At 41.8% G+C, this 12052-nt stretch overlaps 1 protein-coding gene across 1 annotated transcript; it reads right to left on the bottom strand.

Moving 5' to 3' along the window:
* Positions 1–10486: 10486 nt before the first annotated feature.
* On the bottom strand, positions 10487–11358 carry LOC6614247. The gene is made up of 3 exons (XM_002038656.2): positions 10981–11358; positions 10807–10929; positions 10487–10754 (listed from the first exon to the last, which is right to left on the bottom strand). Exons 1-3 carry the CDS (start codon positions 11286–11288, stop codon positions 10619–10621), a joined length of 567 nt encoding a protein of 188 aa, XP_002038692.2. The 5' UTR covers positions 11289–11358; the 3' UTR covers positions 10487–10618.
* Between the last annotated feature and the right edge of the window lie 694 nt (positions 11359–12052).

The raw sequence follows: 12052 nt of genomic DNA, 5'->3' as shown, positions 1-12052 counted from the left end.
TCACTGCTGGTGCCGTAATGAATTGGCCGCGGACCTGCCTTGGTCCTTCTGGTCGAATCAGTGAGCTCAAAAATCCCCAAATTATTTGACCAAAATTTGGCCATGATTACCATATGATTATTTCTTGGAAAGAAAAGCGTGCTGTGTGCTAGTAATGAAAAAAATGTTGGGTTATTTGGATCCTACAAGGACATTATAGAGGGGAACAGTATCAATCTTCAATCAAACAGAATTACATCCTTGTAGACAAATAAATGATCCTTATACGAAAAGTTTACCTGTCGTATCGTTGGTTTCGGTGTACAAATATTTCTTCATTATTTCTCTACTGCAGCAGGTTCCAATCCAAGTAAATGACCAATCGCTGTGGTATGCTGACATATCTCCAGCTCGATGGTCCACTCGAGGCATCGATCTGCAAATCATCTTTGCTCCAATTAAACCCAGGTCTTCGGGTCACTTGACGCAATTACAGGGCTGGACAATCACCGCAAGAGGAATCGCCAGCCACTCGGACCCGGCAATAAAGGAGCTTAATTTAAAATTTAAACCCTTTTTGCTGGAGGCGGCGACCGCAACGTTTCCTGTCCTATTCCTCAGTCCCGACCCAGGATGCACTGATGAAAAAAATATTTTTTTTGCCCTTCCGGCTGCGAGGCTCGGACGGATAGGGATCAAGGAGCAGGAGCAGGAGCGGCAGCGGGAGCAGTGGCCAGGACGACAGCAGGGCAAATAATTTTTACAAATTATACGCTCACATGCCAACTGCAAAAGGAAAGACAAACAGAAATCGAGGAGGCAAAAAATTATATAAAAGAAGCGAGAGGCAGCAATCGGGCGATATCCTTGGAAGAAAGGCAATAACAAGTCGGTTCGATGATTGGGTCCGCTGCCGGACTCCGACTCGATTGACTGCACCAATAATAACTTCAAACAATGGTCGGCCAAGTAGTTTTCCCCCTTTCCAAGCTCATTCTTTTTGCCAGTTCCGCAGGCGGCCATGTTTGTTTTATTTTTGCCACCGCTGCGTCTTGATTCGCTTTTTTATACTCTACTAAACAGGGTTGATTACTTTTGGGCACAAGTATACCAGCGATGAGGAATAGAAAAACTATACACTTTGCTTAAAAGGCAAATTGTAAGGTGAAGAATGACAAACAATATATATTCATTTCAAATTCAACAACTCCAAACTAACTTATGATTAAGAAAAAGTAGAAATTAACTTTGAAAACTACCTAGTTGTAATGTATCTTGAAGTTCCTTTTCTAATAACAATTGAATTATTGTAATCAGATTATAGGGTGTGCATTGTTCGAATGAGTGTGATTATGGGTTTTATTATTTTCTTAAATTTTCTTTTCTACCTCCGCTGATGGCTGATGCCTCCGCTGCAATTGTTCCAATCGGCCGCCAACTGTTCATTTCCGCTTTTGTTTTTCGCTCGGGCCTTCTTCTGCTGGGGCAGCAAACAGGCTTCAAATTGAACGGAAGCTGGCCACGAGTTATGCCCCGCTAGCTGGCTGCCCAGCCTCCGCCAGCGCCCACCACGCACCACCCACCGCTCAGGTCCTGGCCAAGGCCGAGGCGGAGGCATTGTTCCATGTCGTGACTCCTTAGGCTTTCCCAGCATCTTTTGTTGTCCTCCGGCGGGGATGGGCGGTGGAGAAGCTCCGGTGCCGCCCTTTTGTCGCTGCGCTTCCGCTAACCTTTTTTTGTTCTGCTCCCTTCTTTTTGCCGGCCCAATTTTTCCTGCTGCGCTGCTCAGTTTGATTTGCGCGATTTCTTTTCATCACAGTGTCCTTTAAAGCCCGATCCGTGCTCTGCCTTTTCCATCAATTTGATTTTGTTAGTTTCCATTTCATTGAATTCTCACATATCCGCATCCGCATCGGCACTCGCATCCAGCTAGTTGGCGAAATTGTGCCATTAGTTGGCGATGTCCCTGCTCTCGTTTTTTGGTATTATTCTACACTCAAATAAAAACAGGACATAGAACAGTTTTAAATACAACTACTGATTCCATTCGTTTTATATATACAGAAATTTGAAAATGTTATTGTATGAAACGACGTTAATATTTGACTAAACATACATTTTCATGACGTAATCAGCGACTTTGTGCATAATGTGTACAGTTTTTTTTTCAGTGCATTCTAATCTATTCTATTGCGCCGCCGCCTTTTTTGTTGCTGCATTGTCTGCCGCGTTGTCGTGTTACCCTACTACCAACAACAAAAGGGTTTCGGCCATAAAATAACCAATTTGCATAGTTTAGTTAGTTGGACGCTTCCGCCTGTGACACTTTTTCAGCGGGCCTGCGGAGGGTTAAGAGGGCGTGGGCGTGGCACGTAACCCGAAGGCGGGTCGGCCTATCCCCGGTTATCCTTTGCTGGCCATAATTGATGACTGTTGGTAACGAACAACAACAGGAAGAGCCAAAGCAATGACGAATTTTAAATTGCTTTTTTTTTCGTGTATAGATTCGAAATGGAAGTTAATGGAAAAGTTGGCTATAAAAATTGATTGCATATTCCTGTGTTCAAGTATGCGTTCGTCAGCACAAATATATTGATTTTAACCCGCTTAATTTAAGTACTTGATTAAGTTTGCTAAGGGCTCACAGCCAATTTCAAGTTAATTATGAATTTAAATTCGTCATTTTTTAATGTCCCACAGTAAGGCTTCTAAATGAAATCAACTATAAATTGTTTAGAGATTATATATTAAATAACCCTTAAAAAGCGTTTTCTTTTCGCATTACAGAAGGCTACACTGCTATATTAAAGCAGCGTGAAGTGCTCTCTTGTTGCGATCAATTTGATTTTAATGCACTGCATTAACATAATTATTAATAGAAATACAATAAAAAAGGGCATTCAATCACATTTTTTCGACGAATGATTTGTGATACGTTAGCGTATTAATAAATAATTTAATCATTAAATTATCTCATGATTAATTGTTATGAATATGCAAATGGTTCGGTGGTTAAATGCAATTGAATGATGCAGCCATAATTCCGCACTTTTTCATTGCGCCCTTTCAAAAGGCAGTTCTTAAATTCGCCGTAAAGAAAAACACTCGAAAACTGTTGGGGCGTGACCTGCGGCAGCTGCCAAAGCTCGACTGCAGACCATTCAATTTCCCACTCTCCCTGAGGTCACTGGCTGCCAACAATTTTCATAATCATTTAACGGTTTCGCGGCTGGAAAATGGGGGCGCGGTCGGGCGGTTCAGGGCCACACTCAATGGCCATTAAGGTTATCGAAGAACGTTCGAAGAGGTCGTACTTGAAATGTGGCTGCAGGCCTCTGGCTCACACTTGAAATTCAATTCAAGTCGAAAAGAACAAAATGTATTATTTTCACAATAAATAGTAATAATACTTGAGATATTCTAGTTATATGTTAGCTAGATCACAAAGTTACAGCGAAGTTAGCTTGCAATATTAAAAGAATTCATTTCATTTTAACTTGTAATATTTATTGGTGAAGAAATTTCGAAAATCGAGGCAATTGGTGATGCCTTTCATACTTGGTGACCCATTGAGTGTATTATCTAAAGGTGCGAATTTTTTCGAGTGCAGTTCACCCCTGCGCCCACCTTTGCCCTTTTTTTGGCGCGCACAAACCGCACACTCGACTCAACAAGGTGGCAACTTCCACCTGCTCCTGGCCTAATGCGGCTCGGAGCCGGGGCAACTTGGCCACTTGAGAGCCAGTCGACCAGGAAACGCGGAAATGGCACTGAGCATCATCGCCGTCTTGGCCCGGCCAGAAGTTTGAAGAAGTTTAAAGCAATCGAGACACTTTGGCAACTTTCTTCTTGGGTGCAAAATGGGAGGCCCGAGGGTTTATCAAACTAACGACCTTTGTTGATGAGCGGTCGCCCTGCAGGGGCCTTATTGATTTTCCAGCTGGCAAACTGAAACTGACGAGCGACGGGGAACTGCATCTGCATAATTGGCAATGAGTTATGCAGAATCAATGGATCGTTCCCAGGACTGACACATTAGAAGCTCGCCTGCGATAAGCTCGACAAATAAATGGAATGAAACTGCACTTAACGTCAACGCGATTGACAGCTCGGAGGTCGAGGAGCGAGAAGCTGTTTAAACTCTTAAAACGCTTTTTCCCGCTATGTTACACACAGAAATCGGCATCAAGAAAGGGATGGGCTCACGTCCTCGGTCCACAGGACCCCTCGCTCTTTCTCTCAGCGCCCTCTCCCTTTTATAACGAATTGGATTTCGGAAAAATCGCTCACCTTTCATTTCACCTGGATTAATGGCGCCGAGGCGAGCAATGAGTCTCCGGCGCACACAATGGCGGAGTGTCGACGGCTAAGTGGTGGGTTCCAGCGTGTTACACCTGGCAAAATATCAAACTTAAGTGGGATTTAAGAGAGGGCGACATCGAAGGACTTAGTTTAAATATGTGCTAGCCCTAACTTGGCTATTTTGAAATTTTCTCATAAAAAAACTGAATTTCAAATCACATAATTCGCCAAAAAGAACATGGCGTTCTTACTTGGGTTAGTGCGTAGTTTATTGATGTTTTTATAAATTAATTAATTTTTAAACCACCTTTATACCTAACAAACTTATCATATAATATAAAAATACCTCTACAAATTATTTTTACGGAAACCGTTTCCAATTGAATTGATTACGCGATTACTTATTTAATAAGCTCCATGGCTGTAGTATATCAAATATCCGTTTCTTTCAGTGTGACAGATACTGCCAGCAGGGGATCTGAAAAATGTTTTTCTTCACCTGTTTTTTAGCCAAATGGACTCGCTGGGATTTTGCACGCTGATTGGGCGAGCTGCCAGTTTGGACACCTGTAATACGATGAATAAATTAAGTGGTTAAGTTAAAGTAATTGAAAAGCGATTAAGTTGGATACACTTATTCTGCGTTGATAGCTCAGAACGAAGATTGGATTTCGTTGTCTCTAGTGCAGATATTCTTAGAATGCTAAAACGCAGACTGCCAACAAGAGCCAGACACACAAGCCACACTAATCGCAAGACTAAGACGTCTGAAAATAGCAAACGAACTGCCAAATAGAAATACGAAATCTCAATAACATAATTGTTGCCGTTTACGCTGTCCGCATAATGCGGCCACATTTACTTCACATTTTTACCACACAATGGCCAATATTTTCGCTGAATATCTTCCGCATTTAGTATATCAGTGCAGTCCATGCTAATGGTCTATAACCCATCCCTTGTCGCCCAACTTCCGTCATTGTTGTCAGCAGTATTTGCATATTGTGCGCAAAATGTACTCTCCCCCATTCAGACAATTCCGCTGCAAGTGGATGTCCTGACTAGAACAAGGATAAGGAAAGAAGCACGGCGAGAAACTTTCATTACACATTCCGAATTTCCAGGAAGTGTCACGGTTAGAATAACATAAACATATTATTCCATTCCCAAGCATTTTGAATCTATGTCACACAATATGTCTTTTGAGATATGTTTGTTGGGCATTAACAAAATGAATCAAAATTTCATCCAAATAAAGAGTAAACTGAATTTAAACATGTACCAAACCTTCTTGGGAATGATTTGCATTATTTTTTTCCGTGCACAGCAACAAAAGAAGAAATCGCAGGATACAAAAAATATGGGCCAACAAATTTAGCCGACCATTTTCGGGGGCAATATCACACTCCCTTTCCCAGAATCCTGTGGAGTTTTCATTTCGAAGGGAGCTACAATAAACTTTGCCTAACTCTTTATACCCTCTACAGCAAGTGAAGTGAAATAGAAAAACGCATAAATAAGCAACACAAAATGGAAAAATTTGCCAGTGAAAGGGGAGAAAAAGTTTTCTAAGTTTTCTTTTCTTTCTTTCTACCAAAATCGCTTGAGTTGCCATTTAATTTTTACATATTTCTGCTCAATTGTTGCATAATCAAGGCATTAAAAGAAACGCTCACACCATTTAGCCTTCGTTTTCCCACTTTCACCACGATTGCCCTCCCCAATTGGCAACATCAAAGTCTGGCATAAATATTTCCCTCGCCTTTTGTTTTGTTTGTGTACTCAGTTTTGTGTTACAGGTGATTGCATTTGCCTTCCGTTTGTTTCCCTCTTCTGTTTGTTTAGGTTACAATATATTGGCTTGCTGAGGTCAAGAAACGAGGTAACGGGTTGGGGATTACACGGCGGGTGGGGAAATGGGAAAGTCAGTGAAAAGTTTTCATCGGAAAGGGTTACGCGGATTTGGCTAACAAATATTTGCAGGAAATATGAAAATTTAATGGCTTACGTGATCAATTTAACAACCAGTCTTGGTCAAGATTAAAGTTTTTAGGATAAAAACATTAGGGTTCTGAAACTGTCGGTCTTTAATAATTTATGGTTATATTTATTTCTTTGCTTCAGAATTATTTAAAATGCACTCTTCTTATTTTAAAACATATGTGTGCAAGCCATAAGTGCAAAGACTTAATCTGTTTTGATATTTTCTCAATTTGATATGCAACGTAGACAGAAATTCAAGTGAAAATTTCGGAACTCTCTTTTTTGCCAATTTCCGAAATTTATTTTAAAATCAATCAGCTCGTTACCTGGGATCCTTTTGCAGACTCCCACATCGAATAGCTACATTAGAATTTGCCATACATCACCTTGGCTTTCTCCATTTCACGTATATGTGCATATAGAGCTTGGCCCAGAGATGCAATCCAAATTAAACCCACAACGAAAAGTAAATAAATTTAACAAAATGGAAAGCTAAAATTATTTCCTCAGGTTGTTCAGACACACACCCGCACAATCCAGCACCGAAAACGATAAATTGCTGGCGCAATGTTAGCAATTGCTGTTAGCCATTACGTATCCGCCGCGTTGCAGCAAAACAAGCAGCAGTAGCAGCATCGGAACAAGCACACTTGATTGATGAAAAACCTTTGCGAAATGTCAATCCAACATAATTGAGTCATGTGCAGCCTGTCCCACCCACAAAAAAAATAAGTGTGCACCGGCAAAGGGAAACGTGAAAAGTGGCAGCTGCAAATAAAAAGTGGCAGAGTGAACGCGTATCAATGTACTTGGATAGTGCGCCCTGTACCAGCCACACTCGTGTTGGCCAAAACCATCATTACCAGTGCCATACGACGCGACGGCCGCAGCTTAAAGTCACTCAGGTGCAACTTGGCCAAGGCGAAATGCACATTACATTGCCTTCTGCTCCGTTCAAATGTGCCAGCGATGCTCCAGTGAGTCACGGGATTTCGGAAAGGACTTCCGAAAGCAAACGACGAAGACATGTTCTACCTATGCAATCTTTAGTTTGGTAATCGTTATATATGAAGTACATTGCAATACGATTTAATATATATAAGTCGCATACAACAGGACCTTAGTTTGTAAATTGTGCACTTTAACATCCACGCAATTCGATCTTGAACTTTTCTTATATTTAGTATTTGATTATTAAGCATCTGGTAATATAGTACACAATTCGAAATTAAGAGATAGAATATTATAAGTCCCTTATAATTTTAGATCGAGATCAGCATCACGGTGCCACACCGAGGGCGTAATGGCAAGAAAATTAATGCCGGCAAGTAAATGCTGCTGACTACAGTCCCTCGGCGGCGAGCAGAACGATATACTTGACGATGATGATGGCAGGGCGATGGAACCAATGAAGGAAATCCAGGAGAACCCACCTCCTCCTCCTCCTCCGCACGGCACAACTGCAATAGACCACAGAACAAGTGGCAGCCAAAGTCGTTTCAAGTAAGTGTGACAAAATATAAATCTTTGCCTCCACTGTGGTGTGTGTGTGATGTGTGTGTGTGGCTGTATGGCAAAGTAACCTGAACACATAAGCTGGAGTTGGTCAGGACGCTCGTTAAACTGGACAGCCCTGATGGTGCAGGAGTTGCTGATGTTGCTGATGTTGCTGCTGTTGCTGATGTTGCAGCCGAAGGACCAACATCCTGGCGACCGCATCAGCTGCAGCTGTTTACGACCTACGCCAAGAGAGTTCAGCTGAGGACTCTCATTTGCCGCTGGTCGAGGGGATGTTTTTGGGGCACGGCACTTGATACGACTCTACCACTCTGCCCTTCAGGGGTAGCAATTCACCGACTTTGTGGGTTCTAAAAAATTAATATGGGGATTTCTTGGATTTTCGAAAACTGAAAATAACAATGCTGATGGGCGTGATGCCACATATATGGGTTTAGCTTCCTTTCTAAGTATGTAAATTCAAAATATTTAGATTTACATAGGCCGTTCTGACTAAGGATTTTGTACTAGTTTTCATTGTCAATAATTTTTGCACTCTCAAAATATGTATTTTTTTAGTGTATTTGATACTTTTCTGTCAACACATCCTAGCTGGCAGTTACCACTATTTCTCCTGTTGAAATCAGAGTACTAGGACCACATCCCGAACGAAAAAGTCCCACTATTACGCAAACCGATTCCCGAAGACCTTTTCTACCGCGTCTGTGCGCATGTTCCTCTCCTCTCCGGTGAGTGCGAAAAACGAACCACTTAAGGATGGTTGGAAAATTGTCGCCTTGTCCAGGGAAAATGTGCTACTCTCTGCGGCGTGCTCGAAGCACCTATATCACGTTTGGCGTGGCATGGCATGAAAGTAAAAACAAACCGTGGAGCCAAACATTCAAAAGTGAAGGAACTGAAAGGCTTTCTTGCCAGCGAAACAGGACCTCAGAGCCCACACTCTCACATGTGCTGCTGGCTTTGCCAGGACTTCTAGGCATATTCTTGGCACACAAATACGCGCGGAAACAGGCGGGCCAAGAAGAGAAATATGCAACGCAATCCCTTTACGATTTGGCCAACTGTTTGCGCGCACTCTCGAAAACTTGAATGCACCTTAAATGTGGAAAATGCGGAAAATGTGGAAAATGCGGAAAACGGGGGAAAATGCGGGTGGGGGCCCAAAGCTCCCCTCGAACTTTGACAATCTAAGCAGTTTACTGTGTCAATATGTTACGTTTGCTGCTCGTCCCACAGCCAAACTTCGCATAACTTATGCATGCAAATTTCCCCATTTCACCCGCCTTCCGATGCCGAAACTGAAAAGGTGAAAGACAAAGGCAACCAAATGCGGTTATTGCAGCGATTATTTTAATGGCTCTTCTCGGTTGTTTGATGCCACAGAACTTAACTTACTTATGCTGTGCATGATTTCTCTGTTTTTGTGGAGCTGCCAATGCAGATGTATTTAACACCTGCAAAGTTTCGCCTCCGAAAGTCATTAGTGGTGCATTTGCTGCAGCAGAGTCATTTGTTAGCCTGTTCCAGGGAGTACAAGTTGCCTTTCATTTGAAATTCAAATTTTTAAGTTGCCGCAAAATCGAAAAGTTTGGCAAGTCCCATCTAAGTGCTCGATGAGAAAGTTGCCGAACTGAAGTTTCAATGGCGAAATACTTTGCGCCATGCAATTGATATATTTTCGATGCGGAATCGAACCATGCCAAGGCTGGGCATTTTTAATTCATGTTAATAGGAATGATTAGTAAGCAAAAAAAATATAAAATCAAAACTAAGATATTTCTGGAAAAATTCGTATTTTTCCACAAAATTAAACACGACAGAGCTGGAAATTCAGTAGCATTCATAATTCACGCCAAAGTTCAGGCGCAACTACTTATTCTTTTGTTATATATTTTTTTTTAATTTACACTAAATATTGCAACGACGTCTGAGTAGACAGGAGCACAACAGGGCGCAGCTGTAGTTCCGCGCTGCCACGCCCCCTGCCCGTCCGCTACGCGCCCAGGAAGTCGTCTGAGTTTGCTTATTTTTTATTTGTGGCTAAAAATTGCATTTATGAATAATTCAGTGAGGTGAAAAATTTCGGGTTTTCTTCGCTCCTCACCCAGCGCTTTTGAAAAAAGAACTCAGAAAAATAATAAAAAAAAAGAATTCATTTTGTACTTTTTCGCAGCCACTTCCGTTAGTTCCGCTTCCTTTTTCGGCAAGTTTTGTAATGTGTGCGGGTTATCAGCATTTTGGGTTAATATTTAATGTAAATGACAGACCGACCACAGCGCGGCTGCGTTGATGAAGCCTCGGACACGGGAGATCCGGATACGGACTCGGATGCGAGTGCGGACCTGGGGCTGGAGCCCAATACGGGGAACCCCCGCCAAAAAAGTTACTCCTGCCTGGCACGGCATGGCATAACATCGAGAAGGGAGTGCCCACCACTGGCAATGTAAATGAGTCGCCGGGAAACGGAAACTGCTTATGCAGATCGAATGTACCTAAGAACACTCGGAATATTTCTGTCGCTCGATTTATGTTTCTGTTTTGGCCTGCTGCTCGCTGCGCTGCTTGAGTGTGCAAAACAAACTACCAACTATTCTATAAATTAAAATTGCAAAAATATTCCGTTTTTAGTTTTCTTTGGAGTCTGGGCGAACTTTGTGACATTTTGCATTGCAATAAATGACTCGAGTTGCAAATCTTTGACTGTGAAATTTGTTATTTATTTTATCTTGAAGTTCGGCTACGCATGTTATTGTCATAAATAATTTGGATCGGTATGATTTCGATACAATTTCCCCAGAACACCGCATTTCTGATGAAGTAATCATCTTAACAGTTTTCAGGAGAAATCATGTGACATAATAAAGTCGTATCGGGCCTGTTCCTTCTTTGACAGTCGGTAAAATGTGCGGCTTGTGTTGGCTATTTCCACATTACTATGATAAGGTGGCCACAGAGTAGTGTAAGACATCACTCTGCATAGAATACATTTTAAAATATGCCTCATTTTAAATACGAATATCTTACTTCACAAAATATGCGGCTTCCAGAGCGTTCTTTTGGTAGTCAATTAGTTTTGAGATTTCATTCTTCAGCTGGTTGTTATACCTGACAGTATCTTTCTTCAAGCGCTCCTTGCAGTTTATCTCCCTGAAGATTTAAACTCTGTTATTATATCCATATAAACTGATTAGTTCTTACATGGGACACTTAAATTTGGTATAGCTAGGATCCTTGGGACAAACATCTCGATCGTCAAACACCGGCGTATACTTGAAAAACCTAGCGTCCTCTGTGTCATCGAACTCTGCCACAAACCGCACGTCGTCTTCGTGACGTTTTACATTCCTGTCCAGCATGGCCCGAGTATCGTGAATTGGAATATCAAATTTAGTGGTTTGCCTCCCAAATGCAATCCCCATGGTGGTTGTATATCGAGTAGAAAATACGCTCTTGTACGACTTCCGCTCATCATCCCCCATTAAAAACGTTTGCCGCACAACTGACATTGCAAAGTCCAAGAAAAACAACGAGTGAATCAGAGCACGTGTGTACTCAGTTTTAGGTTGCTGTTAAATGAAAAGCCGGCTGGTATATAGACAATAAACATGATTTCTAGTTTCATTACCGCCGTTATCAATCTGTGTGAGATTTGTTGAAAAGAATGTTCCAGGCAGAAATTAGCAGGTCGATCAACGCAAGTCAACGCATATAGGTCCGTCTGGTTCTTAGGTTCATGGGTCCCGAGCATACGAACGGGACCTAGGAACCTAGAAGATTGATATTAAATACATCGATTCTAGTTACGCATGACTTGTGAAAGTTTGTTTCAAAAGCTGGCTTACCGCCCACAATCCGGCCAAAACCGCCAAACACAAGTTTGAAAAACGGATTTATTCCAATAGCAATTTCGACACTCCCACTCTAATGCCCGTTCTCCACATAATCATCTTAAATTTATGAAAAATAAATGAGAGTATTTCAGCGCTCAAAGCGTAGATTTTGGGTACAGTTCCGATATGCCCACGTTGTTAATTGGTTTCTACATCAAACTATTAGGCTGTGCAAAACACTGTTAATGAGACCCAACCCGATTTGATACCTTACGAAACTGAATTATTCACAGTGAGTAAAGGCAAATACACATGTGAACTGAACGCCGAGAGCTTATGCATATTTCATGAAATACAAAATCAATAAACTAAAGGCGACCATAATGAAATTATAAACTATCAGGCGCACGGCACCGTCGCCATTCGCCCGCGATTTATCC

The sequence above is a fragment of the Drosophila sechellia genome, chromosome 3R, assembly GCF_004382195.2.
Source record: "Drosophila sechellia strain sech25 chromosome 3R, ASM438219v1, whole genome shotgun sequence".
NCBI lineage: Eukaryota > Metazoa > Arthropoda > Insecta > Diptera > Drosophilidae > Drosophila > Drosophila sechellia.
The sequence above is the reverse complement of the archived record's forward strand: the minus strand, read 5'-3'. Positions and strand labels throughout refer to the sequence as shown.

Coding starts and splice junctions, on each gene's coding strand:
- LOC6614247 (XM_002038656.2), bottom strand. CDS start 11,288: ATGTCAGTTGTGCGGCAAACGTTTTTAATGGGGGATGATGAGCGGAAG. Junction 10,930..10,980: donor ACCAAATTTAAGTGTCCCAT/GTAAGAACTAAT, acceptor TTAAATCTTCAG/GGAGATAAACTGCAAGGAGC. Junction 10,755..10,806: donor GAAGCCGCATATTTTGTGAA/GTAAGATATTCG, acceptor TATTCTATGCAG/AGTGATGTCTTACACTACTC.